The 27,388-nt window shown below is 48.5% G+C and overlaps 1 protein-coding gene across 1 annotated transcript in view; it reads left to right on the top strand.

Moving 5' to 3' along the window:
• Window positions 1-27,388, top strand: part of ASTN2 (astrotactin 2) — a gene marked incomplete at both ends in the record, with an annotated part of 326,465 nt that overhangs the window by 275,464 nt on the left and 23,613 nt on the right. Inside the window, one exon of the mRNA XM_084219630.1 lies at window positions 21,290-21,431. Coding sequence (XP_084075756.1) covers window positions 21,290-21,431 — 142 coding nt within the window. The remainder of the gene's footprint in view (window positions 1-21,289; window positions 21,432-27,388) is intronic.

Raw genomic sequence — 27,388 nt, 5'->3', positions numbered from 1 at the left:
CATTTTAGAGAGCTGCCTGGAGTCCCACATCCCTCATTTCAGCTCTTACAGTGAGGGCTCCTGTGGGCAGCAAATTTGATGGAGGCAAGAAGTGCGGTGTGGTGGGGTTGGGCTGGGGCAGGAGGGCAGAAGGTTGGTGAAATCTGCTCAATCTGTGCTGCACAGGAGGCTGTTGCTGGGGCAGCTGTCCAGGATGTCCTGCAGCATGTCAAGGTGGCTGAGAGTCCTTGTTCCTCCTGTCTCCCCAGAGATGTGCTCTCCTGTTTCCCCACTGCTGCTGGGGAGGTGTGGTTTGACACAGGTCCATGTACCTGTCTCCAAGTGTGGCAGTTGAGTCTGGAACCTTCTGAAAACCCCGGGAGACACTTTTTGTCCCATGTACTGTGTCCCCACAGAGCCCTGGACTGTGTGCCTGCCTTTCTTCGTCTCTCATTTCTCCTTCCCGTCCATCACACGGTTCCTGACAGACAAATGGCCCAAGCAGGCTTCATACAAGCATTTTTTACCCCAATATACATGACTGACTTTGTTTCTATCTGCTCCTTCATGGCTGGGGGAGACATGAGAGGACTTGGGGAGGTCAGCTCTGTTGTACACAGCACTGTTTTACCTACAGCAACATCTGTTCCACTCAGTCCTGCTCAGCACCCAACAGGTCAGGATCAGGGAGACTGAGACATGGCAGCAAATGAGTTGGGATGCAAATTTCCCATGGATTTCTGAGGTGCCCCTTTCCTCCAGCTGTCCTGGGGATGTTGACATCACCGCTTCTGGAGATGCTGCTGTCTTAAATATGATTTAATGGGAAAAAACTGAGCTTAGATGTAATATGTCTAAAAGGATCTGCCTTCCCCTGGGAGCATGGAGGTGTTGACTCTCTCTGATCACTCAGTCCTGGGCTCTCACCCATGGGTAATTACGTTCTTCCATGCATGATGCAGAAGGCCAAGTTCTGCTGGAGCAGGAGGACGTGCAGGTGGGCAGTGGTCAGCTCTTCACCTCGTGCTTTGTACAGCTGCTGCCGCAGCCACTCTGTTTTTCTGCTTAGGGAGAGTCAGAGAAGGGAAAAGAAAGCCTTGATGTAACTGTCCCTCTTTTCCCCGTTCAGTAGCAGCAGTGAAATTCATGATCCATTCCTGTTGGCGCCGAGCTACCCTTGATGGCTTCTCACAGGAGCACTCAGGACTTTGGCTCAGCCCAAGGGGTGACACAAAGCAAAACACTTTGTACCTCAGCCCACAGTGATCCCTGGATTTGGAGCCAGGCTGCTGTGGTGACCACCTCCCTCGAGATGCTTAAATCAGTTAGGCAAGGACACATCATCTCTGGTCTCTCAACTTTTTCCCAGTTGCCCTCCCCCATCCCATCCCGCTGCATGTTCTGTGCGGATACCTACCACTCCCAGCCAGTAATGACTTCCACATGGGGCTGGACCTTGTGGACAAATCCCCTGTAACAATAGGAAATGTTCCTTGGTCTCTCATTGTGTCTGTCTTTGGGAAGGAGGAGAAGGCGTTGACGACAAGCCGAAGAGCTCTGATATTCCTCCCGGACAGCTGATTAATTCCATCCTCTGCATCCGCTCTGGACCATCCCGCCCCGCCCCGCGCCTTCTGCTTTTTATTGTTCTCTCCACCTGGTTCCCTCTGGCAAGGAAGCCGATGGGAGTTTGTGCCACGTGGAGCTCCAAATGGAAAACCCAAACTGCAGGAGCCTCCGCTCCCCCCGCGGCCAGGCCCAGTGGCTCCTGCTGGAGGAGGAGAGGCTGCACCTTCCTCACAGCCAAGTCAGAGCACTGGAACGGAGACGCAGCATTCCTCCCCAGCACGTCTGCTCCTGCCTGGGAGAGACCAGACCCTGCCTTTTCCCACTCCTTCCCCCACCATCAGGGCAGCTCCTCTGTTTGCAGCTAGCTACAGACTCACTCTCACACTCAGACCTTCTTCCTACATGTATGGGCAATCTCCTCCTTAGAAATGTCCAGGATCATGCCCACCCTTGCCGGCTGAGGAGCCCCCTATGCTCATTCCTTCTCCTGCTCATGTCATTTGTTCACTCAGAGGTGACATGGCCAGTGCTGTGGTGGCTCACACATGCACACTCCCTCTCCACAGCTGAGCTTCACCTCCAGTCCTTGCCATTCCCTCCCACCAGACTCCTGCTCCAGCCTCGCTGCTCAGCTGTGATCCATGGAAGAGGAGGGAAAAAAGAGAGACAAGGGCATTTTGATTATGGAGTTGATTTATTAGAATCATTTTAAAACACAAAGCCATCTGTGTGCCTCTTCCCCATCCAAGATTTATAAAAGACGAAACCATCCATCTGACCCCCAGCTCTCCCTCCCTTCCTCTTCCCCCGCCTCATCCTCGCCTTCCATTCTCCTCTGTGGCTCTCTTGCCAAAACACTTGCCCATACTTAATTCTCCTCCCAGAGAGACAATGCTTTGCATTCTTGCATTGGAAGCCAAAAAAAAAAAAAAAAGACAATTCTATTCTGTCTCTGCTCTGCTGAGTTACTTTCCCAAGAGTCTATGTGTAAAGAAGAAAAGATAAAGGAAAAGGCAAGTTGGTGCTGAAAGGTGCTGGAACATCATTGTGTGGGGGTAACTTTTCCATTCACTCCACATATCAAACAGCCACTGGCAGGCCGTCCCCAGGCGGGGCGTGTGGGACTGCAGCCTCTTCCAAAGGGCTCACCTTTAGGGCGGAAAGACACTTTTGGACTCTGTCTCCCATCCTTCCTTTTGCTCCCCTTTGAGGGCCTTGGCTCAAGCCCCAGTTTTCAGGGGTTGAGGTGTGCTGACAGATTCTCCAAGTCAGAGGAGCCAGTGGCTGAAGTCCAGAGCAGGAGGAGAGCTGAGGTCCGAGTTTCCTGGACTCGCCTTGTGACAAGCAGGAAGAGGCTCAGCCCTCCTCTTCCTCACTGCTCTGCTTGATGTCAGTCCAGCATCCCTGGGGCACTGATGTCAGAGGAGCTGTGTTGAGACCCCTCTTGTCCATGACCAAGTCTTTTCACCTCTCTGTGCCTCCGTGTATTCCAGATCTCCAATGCTTTAGGCATTTCTGTGATCACCAGAAAAAAATTGAGGACTTTTATATCACACTTCTCACAAGCTTGGGAGGTTGGAAGCAGATCTAGAGCTCTGGAGCTCCTGGAGCTAAAGAGAGTATTAGCATGCAGTTAAAGGAAGTTTGAAATTACCTAACGCATGTTCAGCCTTTTCTTATTTACACATCAGGGAAGCATTTTCCTCAGTTTCAGCAAATTAACTTGTAGCCAATGTCCCACATTCAAGATCACAGTGACGGTGGGAAAAAGCCACGGTTGATGGTGATCTCAAATCTGAACAGCACTGTTTTGACTTTGATTTTATTTGTGTGTGCTTGGGTACAAACAAAACCTTTCTGGGGTTTGTAACTATTCTTTTGAACTTCATTTTTCCATATAAATCTCATTTTTATGTTGTTAGTGATTCCCATATGAGATCTGACATTCGTTATTTGATACTGGCAGAGGAGAATGAAACCTATTAGCGGAGGCTCATGGGTTCAACAGGATCCCAGGGAATAAGAGCAGGGCTTGTGAAAAGGCCTGAGGATTTAGTGTCACTGTCATCTGCTCGAGCTTTTGAATCTCTTTCCTGACCCCTTTCTATCCACAGAATTGTCTGTCTTCAGTTTTCCTGGTTCCAGGTGTATATTAATTGAAGCTGATGACTTACCCACTTTGTTGGACACTAAATCACCCAAGTGCTGAGTGTCCTCCAGGACCTCTTCACAATTCCCTTATGCCTTAGAAAAAATAGGCATAACGTCATGTATTTCTTTTGGAAAAAGGCAAAAAAAGGAGTTTTACTAAGAGCACAAAGCTGCCGTGCTTTGTGTGGCACCTCTTTGCACCAAGGTTCCTCTCAGTCCTCTTCAGGAAAGACATCTTGTAGAGGAAAGGCATTACTCATCTGACCTACAATCTATCAGGAATGCTAGGAAAGAGCTGGAAGTCATGGTTTTCCAGTTCTGGAGCCAAATAACCCTGCTTAGACCAGCCATGACAGAGGTCCAACAGGTAGCTATCCCACATCGACATTGAAATACACGAGGAGGCCTTAGAGATGATTCCCCCATTTATAGATCCCAAAAACAGTGAGGTCATTAATCTTACAGCAGGATCAGAGCTCAGAGATCCTGCTTGCTCCATGAATGCAGAGGGAAGAAAGGGGATTTCCAGGCTGTATTCCTGACAGTCTCAACTCTTCCCCTTTGCTATCTCCTGAGCACACCACGCGTCTGCGCGTCCGGCCCGGCGCTGCTGTCTGGTGGATCAAACAGCTGCCACGTCCCACCCTCGAGGCAGCTGTGCCTCAGGGCTGCCTCAGGAGCACAGGGCTCTGTGCCGTGCTGCTGCTCCCGCTGTTCCAGCAGGATGCTGCCCTGCCACGGGCACAGGTTTAGCTGGAGGGATGGGGCAGGACCGTGCCAGGCCATCCCCTGGTCGTCCTTCACACTTTACAGTCTGGTACAGATATGCCTTTTCTCCTCTTTTTTTTTTTTTTGCCTTTCCTTTTTTTTTTTCTTTATTTTTCTCTCTTTTTTTTCCCCTTTTTTCTTTTTTTTCCTTTCCATTGGTTGTTTGGATTAAGGGGCCTTAAAGGGGCCAGACATTTTTTGTGTTCTCTCATACCCTATAAATAACCGGCACCTCTCCAGTGCTCCAACTCCACCCTTCAGTTGCAGATTCCACTGTCTAGCTGCCACTGCTCTGCATGGCCTTTCACACTCTTCCTTTTTATTTAATATGGAAATATTAGTAAAAAAAAAAAACCCTTGCTGTCACCAATCCTCCAAGAGGAGGAGGGGGGAAAGGGAGAGAGAGGTGGGAGCTGGGAGGAAAGGACACAACCAGCCAAAAAGAGTATCCGAAGGAATGTTCTTCTCCCTCCCAGGTTTACAGCAATGCCTTTCCATCCAGAGTCATCTGTTTTGTTTTCCTTCTCCCTCAGCCTGAGAGTGCTGCTGCATTATCATGTAATGTTGCTTAATGGGACAAAGGCTTCAAGTCGCCTCACCGACTTCGAGCATAGCCCAAATTCCAGGCCAGCAGTGTCTTGATGCCTGCGGTGTCTCATGAAAGCAGAAGACTTGCAGCCCTCTGTCTGCCCCATGAATGGTCGGTTGGGGTTTTGTTTTTTCCCTTTTTTCCCTTTTCTTCTTTTTTTTTTTCTCCTCAAGGGCATGCCGCCACCCTATCCGGGCAGGGATTTTGTAACCGCCGGCATATCTGGGAGGTATGCGTGGAATCTTCCAAGTGCTTGGTCAGTCCTCTGTGGTTTCCTTTGAGCAACTGCCCACCCTGGCAGCTCCCACCACCCCTTCCCAAGCCCCCTGACATGCAAACGGTTGCGCCACTCGTGCCAGAGTTTCACATGACAGTTGTCTCCTCTGGGTTTCTCTCTGTTCCTTCCTCCTGGCACGTTTCCTGGTGCTGGTGAAGGAGCAGAGGGTAGGAGCCCTGAAGACTGAAGCTGGCTTGAAGACCACAGAGCAGACACAAATAAAGAACAAGCTGTTACTTACCAAATGTCCCAGTTTAGGGAGTGAGGTGTAAGCCCCACTCGGTTCTAGGTGGCATCAAGAATTTGAGTGAGGGAAGTGGGATGCTCCAGCAGATGAATTTCTGACTTCTTGCTCTGAGGAGTTATTCCATCAGTATTTAGTCTCTTGTGATTTTTGATTTTTCTGAGCACCCATCTCTGGGACAGGGAGCTCTTGTAATTCCCATTGAGGGAAGGCAGAGTTGAAGCATACAGCCCTGGAGAGAAGAGTTGGATTGAGCGTTGCTCTTTGCCTGGTGCCCATGGGCCAGGGTGGTGAGATCTGACCTCGTGGGTGCCAGCTCTTATGGGGCAATGTCCACGTGGCTCTGCAGATGTGCTGCTGGGTTATGCTGCCTGGGATTTTGTCTCTCAGAGGGTGGCACATGGGCCTGTGGGATGGCATCTGATGGCCTTCCACCCCCCTGCCACAGGCAAGGACTCTTTCCACTGCCCCAGGGTGCTCCCAGCCCCATCCAACCTGACCTTGGACACTTCCAGGAATGGGGTAGCTGCACTTCTCTAAGCAACCTGTGCCAGGGCCTCACCACCCTCACAATGAAGAATTTCTTCCCAATATCCCATCTATCCCTGCCCTCTAGCAGTTTGAAGCCATTCCCCTTGTCCTGTCACTTCAGGCCCTTGTCACAAGTCCCTCTCCAGCTTTCTTGGAGAAAAAACACCTGCCTCAAAACACCCATCCCAAAGCAGTGTTCAGCTTTTCCCTGCACTTTTCTCTTCCCTGCCCACCACATCCTCGTGCAGAGGCACACTGTCCCCATCACCTCTGGGAGCCACCAACTGTCCTGTCACCCATCCCTGCAAGCTGCACAGGATGATGTGTTACCAGCAGATGACTTGAGTGATGACTTTTGTCAGTTAATCTGCCTTTCCTCCCCTCCTTCTCTCCTATTTCCATCCCCAAAGCATGGCAGAAAGCACCACTTGCTGTCAGGTGGTTTCCATAGGCAGGGCAACATCAGCTCCTTTTCTTTGGGATAGTGCTTTACAGCCTTGCTTTTTGGGCATGTTTTCATTAAAAGTAGCTTTTGAAAATGGTTAAGTAATAATTTGCTAAATCGGGCCCTGAGGTGCTCAGTTTAACAAATTCTTATTTATTTTTTATAAGCAATACATGCAAAGGGAATGGAAAATGGCCAGGTTGGAGCAGGCTGGATGTTAATTCCAGCTCAGTGTCACCACCATCTTTGTGGTCATGGTTTAGTCATGTCCTCCTCTGCATATTAATTAAAGTGATGGGTCAGTAAGTGTTATAAGTACAGACTTGGACACTGGTTGTTTTTTTGCTTCTGCAGCGCTGCTTTTGCAACATTTGTTTAGTTTTCATCCAATGCATAAAATATGGAGGGAACAAAAAGCTCATGCACATTGCATCTTGTAATTAGACGAGCAACCAGATGTTAATTAATATATGAACATCGTTTTTATTTCCAATCGTCTGGCTGTGGTTTGAGCAAACCTATGTCCCCCAGCTGTTGCTACATGAGACACAGCCAGAGCAAAAACAGAGCTCGAGTTCAGCTGCTGTGTTCCCAGAGCATTACCCCAGCTGAAAGAGGAGATGCTTTGGGGATGTGCTGTCCCCAGACATGGCACAGCAGTGTGACATTCTCCTGCTATCCAGTGGAGGGCAACAGGGGACGTGCTCCCAGCTCCCTCCTCCAGCCAGTTTGGGAACCCAGAGGTGCCCTGGACTTTCCTCCTGGACACCACAGCCCAGTGGGATTTCAGCTCCTGAAGGGTTCTTCGTTCTGGTCTCTGCTGGTTTTGTCTTCTATAAGTAACACAGAAGAATAGTGATTGCTATGAATATCAAACTGTTTTAAAGCTTCTGCTCTGTTTCCTTGATACATAAATGTTTTAAAACGTTAGCTTTTTCAAACACTTATTGCTGATATACTGATTTATGGTGGTTTTAAACCTAATGGTGGTTTAAACACCAGCTGTGTGGCTCATGGATGAGTCCCTGGAGCTTTCCAAAATTCAGCCCCGAGCAGCCATGCCCTGTCTCCACATTTGGTCCTACTGTGAGGAGGCTGGACTGGAGACTCTGATTTTCTCTTAAGGCAGAAACTCTGTAGTGGGCCACCACATTCAGCCTTTTGCTGTCAAATGATTTGATTCTTCCTAATTTCACCTGGAAGATCCTTTTAAAGAGATCCAAGAACTTCCTTTCCTTTTCTCCAGTTTCCTTGTGGTTTTTCCATGTGGAGACCAGCCAGGGCATCCAAGTATTCTTCCTTCTCCTCCTTTGATTCTGTCTGGAGAAGTTCCTGCTAACAAAAGAACTATTTATGACCATCTTTAACCTAATTTGCATTTTTAAAATATTAAAATTCATTTGATTTCATTGCTATAGCCCTCAAGTTATTTTAATTTCTTTTGACTGATCCCCTGCTGCCTTAATAATGCACCACTTCATCGGTGCTAAAACCATTGCTGTATTTCCAGTGAGAAATAAGATTGATTACAAGGCTGATCATTGAGGAGCTCTGGCAGTGATAACTCAGTTACCATCACTCTCTTCTCAGCATTGCCCATTTGCATCTGTCCATACTCAGTCCCTTACCTGCTGTATAATTCTGCTAATTCCCATCTTTTCAAGCATACCTAATAATTACCTGTGTCGCATCACAGAGCCTCTGGATACCCAGAGAAATGAGATTGTACCTCAGCTCTCCTGTCTAGGGAATGAACTGTCTCACTGAAGAAATGCATCAGGCTCATCTTACACAGTTTACTAAACCTGGGGTTGTGGTTTATTCTCCTTGTCTTCATCTCATTAAATGAAGGGGAAAAAAAAAAAAAAGAAAAAGAGGGCTCTGTAATGACATAAATTTCTCTCTCAAAGCTACACCTGTGCCTTGAATATCAGCAAGGAAGGCTGGGCTATCCAGCCTCTCTGCCCATCATGTGTCCATGGAAATCCATTGACTTTCTCCAGGCATCTCATCTCCTGCTAAGCCAAGATGAAAGCCTGTGACTCTCTCAAAAATTGTCTGCAAACTCCCTGACACTCTCACTTTTCTGCTTTTCCTTCCCTCCTCCCTCCATCCCTCCCTCCCAGTAGCTGGCACAAGGAGAATAACAGTGGAATCACCCACATTTCTGTGGTCTGAGCAGGTTTGTCTCATATTATGTCCAAATAAATATTAATAAGAAAAATGGAATAACAGGTCATTGACAAACTTGGCAAATATTTGCCTCCCCTTCCCTTTCCAGCCACCTGGCTCCTGCAGGAAAATACTGCCCTCAGACCAGCGCATTCAGGAAATAAACACTTGGTTTATTTTCCTGGGGGGAGGAGGAGGAGAATGAAAATAGCATTAAGGGGCCTGAAGTCCACTCCTCACATTTTGGGTGGCTGTAGACAACTGCCACCTTGAGCCATGGCTTTTGTCTGTGCCTTCCAGTCATGAGGTGTCACAGAAGTGGCTTTGAATGGTGCCCCTGAGCCCACCTTGATGACCTGGAGTGCTTTTCCATATCTGTGGAGGAACTGTGCATCTAAAAGGCTCCCAGAATTAAAAGAGTGAGGCTTCAAGCTGATCACTGCACTTGAAAAATTGAAACAGCAGCAAAGGGCAGAAGGAACGAAGAGAAGGAAAACCAGGGATGTAACAGTGCCTGCTCAGTGGCACTCAGTTCTCTGGCCCAGTTGACAAGGTGGGGATTGGTCATAACTTGGATTCAATGATCTTGGAAGTCTTTTCCAATCCTAATGATTTCATGGTTCTATGATGCTTGCCTGACACCTGGCCAAGGCCACATGCTCCCTGCAGCTCCTCCAGCCCAGCCTTGGCTGCTCCCTGCCAGGGCTTCCACTCCAGGTGCTGCTGGGCAGAGAGTGGGCAGAAATTGTTCCTGGGATACCATGTGGTGGCATTCTTCAGTCCTCCAGGGATGGAGCAGTGCATCCCACTGTTCTCTTAACAACACTGACCAATCATTTATTACAAAGGAGGTTGCAGGAATCTAGGGTGGAAACTACTCCCCAGGCCACCTAGCTCACACCTCAGCAGCCCAGGCTGTTCTCAAGGCACAGCCCATGCTGGAGAGATCAGACCTGCTGCTGGCAGGCTCCAGGAGTGGGACCAAGGCTGGTTTATCCCTGTGTGTCTGTGGTTCTGTGTGTATATATATATGTATGTGTATAAAAAGTGCATGTGTGTCTGTGTGTGTGTGTATTTTACTATGTTAAGCCATAAACTGTATGGGTTAGGTATGAATTAGAACCTTATAAAATGTGTTTACTCATTCTGTGTAACTCAAAGCAGGGATTAAACAGTAGGAAAAACTGACCGGGAGAATTTTCCAAGCAGAAAAAGTTTTACAGCTCTCATTGTGAAGTGCAGAGGGAGGACTTTTTTTTTTTTTTTTGTTCCCTTTTTTTTTTTTGCATGTGTTTAGTTTTTTTGATTTTTTTTTTTTCAGGGCAAGTATTTTCTGTTGGAATGTTTATGCTTATTAGATAAAAGGCAGGTGAGGAGGGCAGCTGAAGAGGAAGGAGGAATGGAGGAATAGCAGGAGAGCATTCTGGCAGGCAGAATTCACCCCAGGTGCCTGAGCCTCATATTCTCCTCTCCATCTCTTGTGACAATGTACTTTCTATGCCAGTGGCACCCAGGAGGGCCTCCCCATGGCAAGCTGTGCTCCTAAATAGGCCCTGCTTTTCTCATCTCCTTGAAGGCATCTTTTATAGGGAAAAGAGAATCACATAAAGCTGCTGAATTTAAAGGGAATGGGTGTGGGAAAGGAGCAGTGGAAGCAGAAGCAACAGGGAGATGAGGCTCTCAGTGAGTGAGCATCTCAGGAAGGGGGAGAAAAGAGAGGAGCAGGAAATGGGGATGGATTGAAGTCTTACAGACTGTTGGCCTTCCTTCTCACAAGGAAAGTCTGGACAAAGCACCCAGTGAATAACCTCACCATTACCAAGTGAGTCATCCTAGGTCAGCTGAGTGGTGTTTGATAAAGAGCAAGGTGTCTTGTAACATGGAACCATTTCATTTATTATTTCCTTCTCTTCTTTGATACAACTTTGGTTCTGCATCCTCTGTTTGGTCTCTTCTACCTTGTCGTTCTTGCTGCCTTGGTGAATCATCCCTGTCTGCAGGACCAGTGATCCTTGTGCTGTTAACAGAGCCTGACTCATTCTCCTCTACATGTTATTTCCACAGAAGGTTGGGAGGTTGGGTTTGGGTTCTTGGGGTTTGGGTTAGTTTGATTTTTTTTTTTCCTCTTTTTTTTCCACTTCACTTTATGAACATTTTCCAGGAGAGTGGGGAAAGGGAAGGGAGAAGAGAGACCTGAGAGGGTTCATTGTTTTGGCAATTTTCCCTACTGCTAAATGTCAACATCCTATGCTTGATGCTTCGGATATGGAGTAGCAGGGCTTCTATTTCAGGCTTTGCAAGGGATGGGAGAGACTCATCTTATCTCTCAAACATGGCCCAAGTGATGTTTGGGTTCTATTTAGGGATTTGAAGAAAAGAGGGAAGTGATAACCTCACTGCATGTGCCCTGGGTTGGGTACCTGGCCCTGGCTTCCCTCGTCAGCACAGACCCTGGAACAGCCCTGGAATCCATTTACCACTTGGCTTAATCCTGCTCTGTTCATTCTGGAAATCTGTCTTTTGTCACCAGAGTGGTCAGATGTTGCACAGTTGCTGGTGATGACACGTCTCCAACGAACCATCCTAGAGGGATCAGTGGTCCTGAGGGTGGGAAGGGTGCCCAGATACCTCACTTTGCCAAGGACATTTAGGAGTCAAAAGGCTGCTCCCACCACAGAGTGCCTTTGGTGAGATGGGCTCCCAGGGCACATCATCCATCAGATCTGACCACTAACATCTCCCCTTCCCTGTGGAGGATGGGATTGATTTGCTGTGGTTTCCAGGATGACTTAAAATTGGGAGCAGAAGGCATTGCCATGCCAACATCCTGCTGTGTGCCACTGGCAGGTGTCCTCAGTGCCTGGAGGTTGCACACTTGTAAGAAAGGATTAATAGTCCTTTAGGGATGAAAATCAGCTATTAGTGGGGAGAGAGCTGGATTGGTTATAGCCTCAGATTTGCCTTTTCCCTGCTATATTGGAAAAGCAATTTCTCTGCACCCCTGCTCCTTTGGCTGCTCTGTCCTGACGCTGCAGCCACTGTGGCACAACTCGAGTCTTGGCTGAGGGGTGTAAATGACATTGTCAGAGGTATTAATGCCTACGTGGAGTCTCCACATGTCAGACACCTCACTGCCACTAGTTTGGTCCTTGAGATCACCTCGATTTAAGAAATAAAGGATTATATTCTGTGCTTGTGGGCAGAGGGTCTGTGCAGGGGGTCAGGAAATCCTGTCTTGCCTCGCAGTCTTAGTGGAAAAGATGGAGGGATTGCTGTGGTGATGATGGGTGCTGAGGTAGAGTCCTCACCAACAAGAGAGTCCCAGCTCTTTCCTCATTTCTTGAGCCTTCTAATGGATGAAAACGGTGAAGAAAAGTGTTAACTCCATTATTGGAAAATCAGTAAGTGAATGATTAATGAGCTGTGTTAAGAAAGCTGCTGTGCAGGTCCTCCAATAATTCAGGTAATTCTTTGTTCAAGAACTGATGTTCAACTCTTGCATATTTTTAGTTCTTACCAAGTGGGTCTTTTCTAGCTTCTGAGCTGGGTCAGACAATGGCTTATTTTTTCAGTTTTATCTTGGTATTGCCTTTGGCTTCTCTTGTGATGCCTGCTTGGATGGATGGAGAGTTATGGGAAGAGGCACAGCCAAATGAGAGGCTTTCTCCTCTGAGTCTGAGGTAACAACGTATCTACAAAAATATTTAGAACTCGCTGTGTTTGCACAAGTTTTAACCTCGGTTCTGCAAGCATGTACATTAGTTTATCTGGCACACGAGTGTAATGGAACAACTCACATGAGTAAAGCTAAACATGTGTAAATGTTTGCAAGATACGGGTCAATAATTCTTTGGAAATCATAGCAAACCAACCCTCTATTTTCTTACACAGTGCTGTTCTCTAGTCTGCCTCAGACAAGTGATCAAGAATATCTGTAATAATCATTATGGTGTCCTTGTTCCAAAGAGCTCACAGCCAGGATGCAGAAACTCAGCAAGTGTAAATTGTTATTGTTCCATTGACTTCAAGGGAGCTACAGGAGATTTTATGAGCTGAGGACCTTCCCCCCCATTCTCAAATGTTCAAAACTGCAGAGGAGGGCCAAATAAGAGGTCTGCTTCCATGCAGGTTCCTCCATAAGGACCAATTTTTTAAGTCTTGGTTGGATAGCAGCCTGCAGGTTTGGCTGCAGTTAGGTTTGCTGAGTGCTTCGGAATGTGCTGGTCCAAAGTCTTATCACTAATTCATCAGCACATGACCTCTATTCGGAATAAATGGGGCCAAAATATTTAAATATATGAAATATTTAAAGAAGACTTTCTTTGAACTTGTTGACATTACAGGTAGTGGTTTGGTTGACTTTCCATGACCGGGGCTGTGACATGTAAGAAAGGACTGGGAACAGGGTCAGGCAACAGTGGCAATATAAAAGCCCAAAAATTCCACTTTCCCAATAAGTGCTAGGAGATATGAAGCACAGACCAGTTGATGACTTTTCACCATAGGTTTACATGAATTTGATTTGACAAATTACCCAACATAATTATGGTTTTAGCAATTAATTGCACACTGAGTTTAATTTTAGGGATTGTTCCTTTCCCTTCCTGCTGGTCTGGTATTTCGATATTTGTGGCCTTTCTTTAGGAAGCTTCCCAGGATTTGTCCTCAGACATAGCTCATGGTGAAAGCTGCTTCACTTCAAATTTAGCCATCTGAATCCCAGCAGAAGGTGAAAGCTCCCAGCCCTTTGGACTGGTGGAGCTCAGGTCCTTGGTGCAGTGTTTCCATCCAAAATTTGGTAGTAATTTTCAGATAGTAGCTCATTCCCCCAGGAACTACAAAAGTGCCCTGGTGCTTTTAAGGAGAGTGAGATTATTATTCAGGTTTTGTTGCCATCTCTGCAGTGTCAGTCTGTGTTGGAGAAATTGTCTCTGGGGCTGGTGGGATTCCTGGTGAACGTAAGGCTCCATGCAGCCCTTGGATCTGCTACAGGCTGCCAGCTATGGGCCTTGGGGACCACAAGTGCTCTGGACCATTGGTGCATTGTTAGAAATCTCTAATTTAGAAGAAGGTAAATATGAAAAGAAAGCAAGAATGAGGGTGGGAATGAGATCTGTGGTGATGAGAGTGAGAACCCTCTCTGTGGTGATGGACACAATCTTCTGCCAGACAAGAAGGATCTGAGGACAGAGCTTTGCTTTGTGCCTGCCCAACTCCCAGTACAAATGGGCTCCCACTTTGCCTTGAAATCCAATAACTATTTTAACATGCTGCAGAGCCCGAGACAAACTCCTGGGAACAGAGACATTCACTTGGACTCTCCACCGTGCTAATGTGAATACGTGGCTTTGAGAGTGGAACTGGCTCATGCCTGGATGTCTCTGAGTGTAGCAGAGTCAGCTCGTGTCTGGCTGGGGATGACCCTTAGCAACCTAGTGAACCTTGAGGAATCCTGGAGGGCTCACAGCACAGAATGAAATGCTTTAATTCCCCCTCTCCTCCAGCAGCACACTACCTTGGGGATGCGTTTTTACATCAGTAAAAGCATTTTTTCTGAGGTCTTAGATATTGACTGTGAAAGACCAGTGATAAGCAGTCTGTGAAGAGCTCAGATGAAGGAGCAGGGAGTCCTATTGATGACCCTGAAAGGAGAACACACTCGTGATTAACCTTGTGCATCACAGAACATTGCAGCTCATGCAAATTAAGATCATTTCCCTGTTTTTGACTGGCTCTCTGGATGAGAACAGCTCATCTTTCAGTTCCACTTGGTGACTCCATGCAAGTCCCAGCCCTGAAGAGCACCAGTGAATGCATTTAAGTGGCTTCTGTGGCCCTGGAATGCAACTTTTGCTCTTAGCCCAACCAAAACCTTGCTCCTTAAATTTAGCCATCTACAAGTGCTGTCTTCCATCATCCAAAAACCTGGTGATGGAAACCTAGAGGAGATGGAGGCCCAGAGGAGATGGAAGCCCGGAGAAAAGCTGTTCATCTTTATTAATAGGTCAGGTAGCATACACACATAGGAAGCAAATTCCCCCAAAACTCACAACTTCAAAAAGGTGAAGCTGTTCAGGGAACTGCAATTTGCACCTTTGTACAAGTTGGGAAGTGAAGCACAAGCTGAGCCTGAAGTTGCAGCATAATCACTGGCTTTTCTGCCTCAGCCTAGACAACCTGTGCCCAGCCAGAGGGATCCCTGATGGATGTGTCTTTGAGAAAAGCCATGACAAAGATATTATTTCTGAGGCTACAAGGTTTTGGGGTGTGGGATTTAGGCTCCCATCTAACATGAGAGGCTGGTATGCACGGATGCTCCCAGAATGTGGGCAGAAAATTTTTAGTAATAACTGGGCCTTTTTTATGTCTTTTATAATCTGGCAAGCCATGCAGGGAAGGAGGTTTTGACATCATTCCACCAGGATCAGTAGGGATGGTTTGCTTTTAATGATCTAGGCAGCGAGACAGACCATCTGCTGATGTAAATCGGAACAGCTCCGTCGCCTGAAGTTATGTTACACTAATTTAAATCAGCCCATCATTTCCAAGACAAACCAACCACCTATCACTGCCTTCCCCCACTGAGTGCCAGATCCAAAGCACGTTAAACCCAGGTACAACCTCATGGCGGAGGATCCACCCTGCAAACCTGTGCTCCACATCCACTCATCCAAAAACCCGGTCCAAGCCCTCTGCTCACAGCCCTCCTCTGGTCTTCCCCTCCTTCGAGGGAAAGCCCCAGAAGAAGAGGAGGGTGAGGCAAGGACCTCCAAAAGGTGACAGACTTAGAGGGCCAAGCATGCCATTTGTTTCCTCATTTCAGGAACCAAAACCTGGCAAGGGGAAGTGGAGTAAGGTCTCTGTTTCCATCTGCTGCGCTGGCATTGCGCTGGAGGTCACTGCTGGGGACGGAGGTCCTCGCTGGGCCCCATCTGCCTTCTCTTGGCTCCCTCATTTATGCCCACTCGGGCCTCTGACATTCTACTCTGTTTTTCTTTCCTTGAAAATGGATCGGGAATTGGGAGCCGCTGCGCAGGAACGCGCCTGTTCCCCATTACAGCTCCACCGGGGCTGTAACACGATCGTGCCTGCTCCATACCCACACAGATATTTATTTATCCATACAGCCTTTCTCCTTGTTTTCATTAAGTTAGGCAGAAAAGGTTAATCTTTCTTCTGCTAAAGCTTCAAAACCAACCAAACTAAATAAAATATGATTTCTTTCATTTCTTTTTTAAAGGACACTCTCTCTTTTTTTTTTTTTTTTCCCTTAAGTACCAGAATGAGGTCACAGTCAGAGATGCCACAAGAGTAAATTGAAAACAGGTTGAAAAAAAGCAAAGGGGAGAAGACAGGGAGAGAAAACCACAATCAGGGGAAAGCGCCTGGTAACGTTGCAGTGTTGGTTTCATCCAACCCAGTAAAGAAGCTGTCAAGACAGAGACATTGGTGCCTTCCTACTTTCCCCTTTGTGCTCTTTCTAGGAATCTTGAAGGTGAATGGCAGCAGGGAGGTCTCCTCTCGTCTTAATTTCCACTTTGCTTTGCAGCGCCTGGGTTTTCTCCATGCTGCTCTTGGCACAGGCACATGGGCTGAAGGTGTGGGAATGCCTGTGAGGGTCCCAGAGCTTCCTTTTGCTCCTCGAGCCTCCTGGAGGCTGCTGGCCTGGCTCTCTTGTTTAGTCTGGTTGAACTCAGCGCCGTAGCTCGCCCTGTCCTCGGTGGGATGGTTGGTAGGTGATTCATCCAGCCTGCTGTCCGCAACTGCAGGGCGCTGGCACGGCCGCAGTGGAAGGACTGAGGCAGGCTGAGGCTGTTGGATGCTGTGTGCCAGTGCTCTAAGCCTGCTCCCAGCCATTCCCATTCCTCAGCCCCCATTCCTGCCCCTCTGAGCCTCCTGCCACAAGAAATGTGCTCTCTGGAGAGCGCGCTGCCAGCTCACGCTTGCAGACAGGCAGCTGAGCTGGGGATCTCCTCCTCCTCCTCCTCCTCCTCTTTCTCCTCCTCCAGAGATGGAGTTGCTTTCCTGGGTGTTTATCCCAGAGTGCCACCAGTGGGATGACCCTTGGCTATGCCTGCTGCGGCCAGGAGAAGTCTGCAAAGCTTCCCAGAATGGGAACCCCTCTGCAAGTTCCAAGTTTGCTGTTATTTTCCTCTGTTTTAAGGGCAGCCACACCACTGGAGTCAGTGTAAAAGATGCTTAGAAAACCAAAAAGAGGAGATTTGCCAAACTCCACGGCCATGCCTGTGGATGAGGACAAGGCAGTAGCCAGGGGAGAGAAGGGAGATGTCACCTGGAGGGAGCTTCATCTTCCTGACAGTTATTAGTAGAGCAGAGATGGATTTTCAAAAGCTGCCTGGGAAGTGGATGGTTTGGGGTAGATCAGCCCTGGGAAGGCATGGAAATGAGAGAAAAGAAAGTCTTGCAAGGATATTAACTCCTTGCACTTAGGAATGTCAGCATCCCGTTGCTGAGCACAACTGCCCCATAATTTGTAGTCAGTGAGCAGCAAGTGACATTTTTTCCTCTGTGTGCAGCATTTTCCATAGTGATATTGAGCTCTGTTCTGTTTTTTTTTTACTACTGAGAAGTGAACACAGGTGAGGCATCCTCATAGGAGCCAGTTATTTGTCCTTGATATCTGTAACAGCTTATTGCTTTATTTAGTGTGACATCAATTATTTATTACTATTAATGAAGGACACAGATGTCTGTCTGGTCAATAAAATATCTCCTACTCCACAGAGATGATCTACTTAGCTATCATTTACTCTGCAGAGAACCTTTGGATTCTTTCTGAAATTTAATAACACAAGCAAAGATACTCAGGCAATCTAGAAGGTTTGTGCTTCAGGGCTGCTTTGGGAGGCTGAAATCCTTCTTTATATTTGCTGGCGGGATGTGTAAGAACACAAGCCCAGATGGGAAAAAGAAGCCCCTTTGCTTTCCATCACAAGCTACTTATCCATGTAATCCCTTTTATAAAGTGATCAAACTCCTTCCTAAAAGATGGTTGGGTTATTTGCCCTTTGCAGGAGTAGACCAACCATTTATCCATGTCCAATTTACATCCTCTTGCCATTACTGCCCGTTAACCTAACTATTGCTTTTCCATCTGAGTGCCTACCCTGTGATGTGTTCACAGTCATGTGTCTCTATTTGGCCTCTTTTTCCCTGTTTTTATTAGGGAATTTGGGCTTTTTGTTCTTTCCCTGTGAAATCTTCTCTCCTTCTTTTCCTGTGCCTTGGTCTCGAGCACAGTTGAGGAATGCTGTGCACTTAGTCCTCACGTGGCCTCATACAGCTGGGTCAGTGTTCTCCTGCTGCTGCATGATCCCAGGATCATTTTTTCTTGGTAGGGCAACATTGCTGGTCAATCAAGTGGCCCAAGTGTCCAAAGCCACGTTGGAGAGGGCTTGGAGAAACCTGGCCTAGTGTAAGGTCCCTGCCTGTGGTTGGGGGTGAGGTGAAAGGAGATGATCTTTTGTGTCCCTTCCAATCCAAATCATCCTCTGATTTATGATAATTCTCTCACCATTCCACCAAAAGCAGCTGTTGCTTTAGCTCTGTTCCACTGACAAAATCCCAGTCCAAATCTAGGGAATAACTTGCTTTCTGCTCCTAAAGAAAGCTTAGGAAATTTCACTCCAGCTGCACTCCGAGCACTGAGGACTGAAGGGTCTCTGCCTTCTCTTTTGTGAGATGAACAAATGCAGTCTCTGTGTGCTCTGCTTTGCCCAGGGGAGAGCAGGGAATAGCAGCTCCCTGCACTGCCTGCAGACTGACAGCTCTGGGCAGCTGCCTTGTCCCCAGGGTGTCCCTTCCCTGTCTTTGCTCCATGGTCTGTGCAGTCTGGCACCCCCAGCGATCTCATTGCTGCTTGTACAGGTATAGAAAAACTCCCAGCCTTGGGGATGAGGTTCCAGCATCTTTGTTAGCATCTGTTTTGCTGTTTTCATAATAACCTCTTTGCTTTGCAGAGCCAGCAAGAGGGGAGAGTTCCCCAGAAGTTCAGGATTGAGCAAAAAGCACCCTCTTGCTTTGTGGATTTTATTGCAAGGGTTTTGGCTCAATCCAAGTGGAGACACTGTGGGCAGACCCTGCAATCTTCATTTCCTCCTGTGCAGGGGGACAGAAATGCACTCCACTCCCTGAGCAGGTCTGACCCATGGCAAACCAGACCACTGTGGGGAGCAGCTGCTGCTGTGTGCCAGGGCAGTGCTCCCTGCCAGCCTGTTCCCTCAAAACTACCCAGAAAGACCATGGAAGAGGAGCTTTCAGCTGTTAGTGCATGTCCTAGAGAAAGTCAGCTGTGCAATTTTAATTGTAGAATGGTCTGTGTTGGAGAGGACCTGAAAAATCATCTCATTCCAACCACCCTGCCTTGGGTCTGTCCTGCCCTTCCACCAGACCAGGTTGCTCCAAGCCCTGTCCAACCTGGCCTTAATGCATTCTTTGATTCAGTGGTTACCCATGGCATTTTCCATCTCATTTCCAGTCTCCTGCAAGTCTGGTTCCACCCTCTGCCAGTCTCAGCCCATCCCATCTCTTGTGCTCCCTGGCTCAGATATCCTGGCTGATCCTCCTACCTGGGGGCTGCCCAGTCCAGATCTTGGACTCCAGGTCCCCTTGGCCTCACCCAGCTCTCACTGCAATCTCTGCCCAGCTATTTTCTTTCCTAGCCCTCATCAGCTGCTTAGAGGAAGGTGTGAGATCCCACAGCATTCATTTATGGGATGATCTGTCCCCCCATGAAGCTTCCTGGTCAGAAGGGAAGTCGTTTGAGGCTGGAAGAGCCTTAAAGCCCTTTGCTCTACTTCAACAACACATTCTGGTCCTGCTTCTTTCTTTGTTGGTGATTCATCAGGTTTGTAAGTCATGGCAGAGTCTGTTCTCCTGGTGACAGGGAGTTCCCCAATCCAGCCCAATGTTGTAGGAAAAGGGATGGAAATGAAAATTGGAAATGAGTAATAGGGGTTTGTTTGTTTGCTTAAACCATAAACCCAGAGCTGAGGGACTTGTTGAAGGCTGGGCAGCGCTCGTGACTTCCAGGCAGGGATTTTCCTGCTGCCAACCTGACCTGCCTGTTGAGCTGGCTTGGGATTTGGGACAGACCTGCATCCAGGAGCTGGGTTGGGCTACAGAGACTGGTGACAGAGCTGCCTGAAAAAATTTGGAAAGAACAAGTCGTGCTGGGAGCATTAAAATGAATAATTAAGGCTTGGATTCCTTCAGGGAGGAAAAGAATTTATTGCTGCTCTTTTCTCTAGCCAAGGGGGATATTTGTTACTGAGTTGTGTGTTTTGAGACAAGACGCAAATGCGGTTTAGGGGGCTGGGGATGAGGGGATTTTTTTAATTCTACCTGGATAATTCAGCTTCACAGTGGGATGTTCTGGGCTGGTTACACCACTGGCCTGTTCCTTAGGGTCTGTACCAAGGACTGGTGCTTCGTTTCAGTACTCCTCAGTCACTTTTGCCTTTAGAAAAACAGAAGTGCTGAGAAGGGAATTCTCCTCCTCCCTCTGCTGCAATGTCTTGACATTTCCACATGCACAAGGTACCCAGCACAGCAATCTGGGCCCAGCTTGGCTTACACCAGCACAGCTCTCACCTACAGCAGCCTTGCTCTGATTCCCACCACTGGGAACAGGGCACAGCCTGGGCAGATGCTCTGTCTTATTTTCCTCCTTGGTACCTCAGGCTTTCAGTTACACCAGTGTGAAATGGGAATTAAATGCAATGAGCTCTAACCAATAGACGGGCTGCCCACTGCGAGGAGACAGGTTGCACAGCAGTGGACAGTCATGCCCAAAAACCTTAATAAATGGAGCATTTTCAGTTTCAGCTGGGTCATGATCTAAGTGTTTAATGGCTTTATAAACCAGAAGATTAAAAAGGAAGGTTTTTTCAGTATTTTTAATTAGTGTTTTTTTCCTTTGAGTGCTTATAAAAAAGCAAGTGTTCTTCAACGTGAATGAAGGAGATCCAGTCAGAGCTCCAGGAGCTGGCAGAGTGCAGATGAAAGGGAATGCAAAGCTACTGGCAATCATTAAATTAAATTAAAAAAATAAAAATAAAACCATGACATTGACAGCAATTCCACCCAAGCACTAAAAATGTATTTTTTGCTGTTAACAACATAGCAGAAACACCTCTTGTTGTGGCAGGTAATGTCTGGAAAAGGCCATGCTTTGTTTAAGAGCTGGACATGCAGCAAGGGCAAGAGATCCCTGTTTAGCCAGGCTTCCAAATCTTCTGTAGCCCAGCTCTGGGTGGTGGTTCTGCAGTGTCTGCAGTGAGGCCACACATCCCCTCTGTGCTGTGATTGCAGCTGGCCACACAGTGACCTAGCCCTGGCCCCCATCCCTGCACAGCTGCTGGCCCAGGTGTGTTTCCTCCTTGCTCTGTCCACAGGTGACATTCTCCACACAGACTTGGGACATTCCACAGCCAGCTGGAGTTTGTGTGTCCTGCGTAGAGATGTCCCTACAGTGATTTTAAAGCGGTCAGCAGTGATTCTGTATGTTGATGTTCTGGTCTCGCTCCTCTCTTTGCTCTGCAGGAGAATCCTTGAGCTTTGCAGATGATTTGCTCTCTGGCCTGGCAACCTCCTGTGTGGCAGCGGGTCGGAGCCACGGAGATGTCCCTGACACCAGCCTCTACTCAGTCATTTTCAAGTGCCTGGAACCAGATGGTCTGTACAAGTAAGGAGAGACACGTGGGGAGCTGGGGCAAGGAGGGATCTCCAAAGCTGTTATTGAGTTGTTATTGACCCTTTTGGTCAGCACTGTGTTACACCAGACACAGGGCAAATGGTCAGACTCTTCCTGATGCTTTGGGTGTCACACACAGCTGGTGAAATGGAAAAGCAGTGTCTGGAGGCACTGGGAGTCTGTGGGACACCCAGGATAACACCTACTTTCACCATTCTGGTTTCCAGGTCCATGCCTGGTGGACAGGGTTGTCTCTGATGGATGAACTAAGCTGATGTGGTCAGATTGGAGCAAGTTGCCAAGTGTGTGGCGGGATGAAATAGATGTCAAAAGTGTGACAGGTGTTTGTAAGTTGTTGCTTCTCTTAGTAGGACATACGTGTTTCTCTTAGTAGGACATACTTCAGAGAGAGACACCAAATCCTTCTGCCCACTGCCCACTTGTTGTGGACATTTCACTCTTCTGAAATCCTTTCTGGGGGTTGAATTTTCTGTTTGAATCTTGTGGATTCATGAGTTCCCAGAGCAAAGGGATAATACTGAGAACTGAATTTTAACTTCTCCTTTAGGAACATTTGGACAGGGTCTGGGCTTTCCAATCTGGCTAATTAGCCAGGGCACCCTCTGTCTTGAGAGGGATATCAGGAGTCAGATCAGTAAGAGAGGAAAAATAGAGCAAAGAGGCAAGGAGACAGAGGAGAGACAGAGTGAGCAAGAGAGAAACACCCAGGGCTTAATGTCAGAGTGACTGCAATAATTAAAACACATTTTGTAGTGAGTAATGAAACTTTTTATGGGACCACAAAAGCATTTAAAGTGAGAGCTGGCAAATAGTCTGTCAGCGAGAACTTTTTAAGACCTTGATTAATACTTTCCCTCCACCACCCCCAGTTAAGTATGTTGACAGCCTCCAAAGCCTTTATTGCACATCCCTGGAGCAGGGCTGTCTCCAGGAGTGGGCTCCAAATGGTACCTCTTGCCATTTAATAATATCAGGCATTTTCTTGTTGAATATCTATAATGCATAAATATAATTATTTATATCTCTGGGAGCTGGGCTGCTCTGAAAAGGTGCCAGGGAGAGGCTGGAGCAACCACAGAGCTTGCTAGTAACCCAACGCCCATAAAACTGGCCTGTTGTGAGCTCTCAGCTCCCAGCTGCCAGGGGCACTGGGAGAGGGAAGAGCCACTGGTTTTGATGGAGGCTGCTGCCGTGGTGAGCACACAGAGCTGGGAGCCAGCAGGTCTGGCTCTTGGGCAGCCTGGGCTGCCAAGTCATCTTCCCCATCTGCCAGGCAGGAGTGATTGCACTCACCCGTCACTTCAGGGGCTCTGTGATCTAATTCCTGGTGTCTGCAAAGGGCTGGGAGAGCCTTGGGTGGAAGGCAGAGGGCTTTGTCCAGGGTTTTGTCATCCCTGTGGTCAAAGCCAGTCTTCTGCTTCCCAGCCCCAAGGCACATTGCCACCGAGGTGGTCAGCAGGGCTCTGCCCTGGGCGCGGCTCCTGCTCTGTGCGTGCCCCTGGGCGAGGGACGGCAGCTTTTGTGGGGAGCCAGGGCTGCAGGCAGCCAGCAGGCAGCTGTCCCCTGGCACCAGGGAGCTCTGGAGCTCGCCCTGTGTGGGGACAGGCCCCAGGGTGATGCACAGCTCTGGCTCTGTCCCACAGCTAATGCTCAGCAGGGCTTGGCGCTCCGCTCCCGGGGCGGTGCAGGCAGCGCACGTGGACGGGCACGTGTTCCTGTGGGCACCTCTGGGGCACAGACCCCTGTTCCTGGGCACCCAGAAACATGGCATGTGGGCACACCACAGCACCCCCTCCTCGCTGGCTGCTGCTGCCTGCCCCAGCACGTGGCACGGACTGATAAAGCCCTGCTCCACCGCTGTGGGTCCTGCCTGCCCAAATCACACCCTCGTGCTCCAACCTGAGCCCTGCCCAGCGTGTTTACTGAGCATTCTCAGATACACAGGCAGCCCCATTAAATATTCCTCTGCTCAGATGTCCACACGGTTGCAACACAGCGTGAAGAAAGCCAGAGCAGTGAAATGTGAGGCTAACGCTGCTCTGCGCCCGCACAGACAGAACAACAACACAAACACGGGCACGGGGTCATTTCTTAAATTGAATTTCTTCTGCTTGTTTCATTCGTTTCTGTGGAAAAATAGCTATCTATAATAGCTCTGGGCTGGGTATAATCCTGATTGTAGCCGCTCGCAGGGCTCTGTGCTGTTCTCCAGGCTGGGAGGTAAGCACACAGTCTGCAGCATCAGAGCTCTTCAAAAACAAATTATTTGCTTCTGCAGTAGTCTGAGGGTATCACATAACCCTAGCAAGGGGACTGGGAGGTCGTGGAAGTCTCTTCTGCCCTGTAAATGTGTCGAACATCCTGTCCTTTTCTTCTGTAGTACCTACAGCAATTACACTCTGCTGTGGACCATTCATTTGGAGTACTACCAGCCTGAGATCAAAGCTGGGCTGGAGTATGAAAACAAACCCAAAAAATGTTCTACAAGCAAACAAATAAACAAAGTCTGATTGATTCCTTTGCTTTTAAGACTTCTGTAATTCCAAAACATAAATGAACAAAAGGAGAACTAATTTCTTTGTCCTCTGCAGTTTCAGTCTGAGGAAAATATGTTGCCTGTCAGCCCTTTTCTTCCCCTTGCCTTTAACACGTTGGGGCTAAGATGCCAGTCCCTGCACAGAGGGTTTTCCAGGGCAAGTAGAGCATGTCAACAAAGACACATGCTCCAAAGGCTCGTGTACACGTGTGGACAGCCCTGCCAGTGTGCCACAGCACACACAGGTGCCCATCCATGGAGATCCATGGCAATGTACCCCCATGGACCCCTGCATGGTACCGAGCATGGTCCTTGAAGGCTGTTGAGTTGCAGTTCTTAAAAAGCAGAAATCTTAACTGCTTGTGAAATGGAGAAGGGATTTCTCTCCCTCGAGGTCAGCTGGACCAGAGCTGTCTGTCAAGCTTCCCCCCAGGTGGATCTGGAAGAGGATGAGGTGAGGAGGGCAGAGGGAGAGATGTTGATGTGTCTGTGAAGTGCTCACCTTGCATGGACCAGCCAGCCTGGACAGCAGCCAGTGCCATTCAGATGGATGGTTTGGGAGCCTTGGGAGCACCAGGCTTTGACAGGCAGCTTGTGCCGAACCAAAAACAAAACAACAGTGAGGAGGAAGTGCTCTGGCTTGTCTCAGAGATCAAACTCAGCTTAGAGGACTGAGCACCCCACAAACCCATCCAATCTCTTCGCTGTGGAGGCAGGAGCTTCCCCTGTGCACCCCACAGCCTCCCTGAGCCTTCAGCCCAGCTCATCCACCTCAGCTCTCATCCCACTGCTCGGGGAGTGCCTGGGGAATGCCTCATGGCTGAGCTGTACTTGCTTGGCTACCAGAAGACAGCTCTGCCAGCCCAGCACGTTTGCTTCAGACACTTGGGGAGACACCAATTATCCCTCAGCCAAAAAGGGAAATTCTGGAAAGGGAAATGAAAACCCCCTCCAGCTCCTCGTTGGAGCTGTAGTGCAAACACACCAACCTCTTCCCTGTGCCACAGATACTATAATTATAGATTAGATTAAATCCCAATGTTTCACTTTATTTACATTCCTGACCTAGCCTATTCATTTCCAGTGTTTGTGCCAAGAATCAGCACAAAATTTACTGGAAATAATATGGAAGTCATCAGGATTCCTTCCAGAGCCCTTCCTTGGAGCGTGTTCACATGCTGTGAGGAAGCCTTTACATTCCCTTTGCTGGCTCAGATGGGGTTTCCCCAGGGTGATCATGAACCAGCCCAAAGGCTCTGGGAGAGCACGTTTCAGGGGTGTTGGGAAGGTGGAAACCTCTTCCTCGGGGTTGAAGATTGAGGACTGCTGTTGGAGGGAGGGGGATTCAGTCAGAGCTCAGAATGACAACACAAGGCTCCCACCTGCAGCCAGGACCCACCAGGTCCTACCCAGGCAGTGTCACCCTCTGCAGGGTCTGCAGACCATCGACAGCATGGCCAGGCTCAGCTTGGGATAGCATGGAACATCCCTTTTTGGTGAACTTCAGGAAAAAGGCAGAGGTGGGGAGCAGGGAGAGCCCATCAGAGCATGGAGAGGCCGAGGCTGCGACCCACAGGCTGAACGTGCTGAAGGAGCTGGCCCAGAGCAAGGCTAATTAATGCAGAGTGACCTCTGCCGTGTGCATAGCTGGGATAAAAGTGGAACAGAAAACCCTTGGTGCTCAAGAGTGTGTTCATGCTGGCAGCAGTCCCCTGCTCCTTATATGATGCTAATTGTTGCTGTTGGTCTTTCATCAGGAAGACACGTGAGTGAGCGTTGGAGCAATCAGAGACAGATCCCAAACTGCTCCGTGGGTGAAAACACATCTGTTACAGCCCTTGGCCAGGTCCCCTGTGTGCACAGGAGCTGTGCTGCTTCACTGAATCCACCTCTCCCCTTCCACGTGCTCTCCAGCTTCCCAAAGCTGAGTGGTGCAGAGCTGTAGTTTCTCCTCAGGCATTCCTGGCTTGCAGAAGCTCCAACAAGGCAAGTCAGGAGCTGATTTTGCTAAATCCTAAGCCTGTACTCCAAATGCAGGCTCATTTTGTCTCAGCCCTTTGGAGTTGTGGCAGAGCCAGGCTGCCCAAGTGCTGGCTCAGATGTGTGGTGGTTTTTGCTGCAGGGAGTCCAGCACAGAACCCTCAGGGCTCACCTGGGCTGTGTGTGTATCACTGGCTTGCAGGGGAATTGGCCCTACTAGAGATGGGCTGTGCAGGGAGGTCAGGGGCTCAGCAGAAGGGTTCAATCTCTGCACTCATTTCCATGAAGTCTCATTTATGGAGGTGGGTTGGGCTCCTGCTGAGGCTCCAGCATCGGGAGGATGCACATCTAAAGACCACAGAGAAGACATTCATGTTTTTTTCATGGCCAGTCAAAAACCTGAGGGCTCTTCCCAATTTCACCATTTCCTCTGCTGAGTGTTTTAATGAGATCATTTTGTCTCACTTCCATCATTGCCTGGTTACCTGTCCCCTTTAAAAACTCAGGTTTTAATCTCTCTCATGCTGTCCTTGTGTCCTGGGTGGCTCAGATCAAGGCCTCCAGGTGCTGCTGTAGTGTTGCTATGCTGATTGTTTGCCATCACCCTTCTAAAAGTTGCGTTTGAATCAGAATTTTCCTTCTGATCTGTGTCTGCCACCAGTGCTCAACCACCTGGGACAGATGTGGAGTCAGGAGATGCCTTTCTCTGACCTCAGTAGAACCTTCTCCTTTATTGTCTGCCAAGTTTATGGGTGTCTCACACCTTTTTGCTGAAAGACCAGGTTTTCCCTCCCAAATTCTCTGCTTCTGCTCATACCTCATGCCACAGAGAGCAGCAGAGCAGCATTGCTGCCTCCCATGCCCATCTCCTCTCTGCCCCTTCCTCAGGACAATAAAACTGAAACAGCAATTTTAGTTTTGTCCCTAAAAACTGCCAGCATCTAAATCCCAGATCTGTCCCAGGCCCACTGACATTGTCCCTCTGGAGGAGGCTGAAGGAAGGCTGGCAGAGGTGAAGTGAGGAAAAGGAAGGAGGAGGAGGAGGAGGAGGCATGGAGGGGTTACTTTGTGGGGTATTGCAGCTGGGGGAGCATGTCAATTTAGGATTCTTCCTGGGAATGGCTGTGGGGTGGAGAGGAAGATTTTATCCTCTTTGCCTGTCAGTAGACAAATGAATCTTTACAATTCCACCTTTTTTCCCATCACCAACCCCTTTTAGTCACAGAACTTGGAGAATATTCTTATTCCTGGCCGTGTAGAAACATAATGCTGCTCCACATCCAAGTCTTATCTCATGGACTAATGGGAGAGGGAGTGCAGGGGCTGTGATATAAATATCAACACGGGCGTTGCTGGCTTTGATTTGCTCTGAGCCAGCCAAACCTGCATCGTGCTACTGCCTTGGAGCCAT

The sequence above is a fragment of the Fringilla coelebs genome (genome assembly GCF_963513975.1).
Source record: "Fringilla coelebs genome assembly, chromosome: 21".
NCBI classification, from domain to species: domain Eukaryota; kingdom Metazoa; phylum Chordata; class Aves; order Passeriformes; family Fringillidae; genus Fringilla; species Fringilla coelebs.
This window is presented reverse-complemented; position numbering and strand designations above follow the sequence as displayed.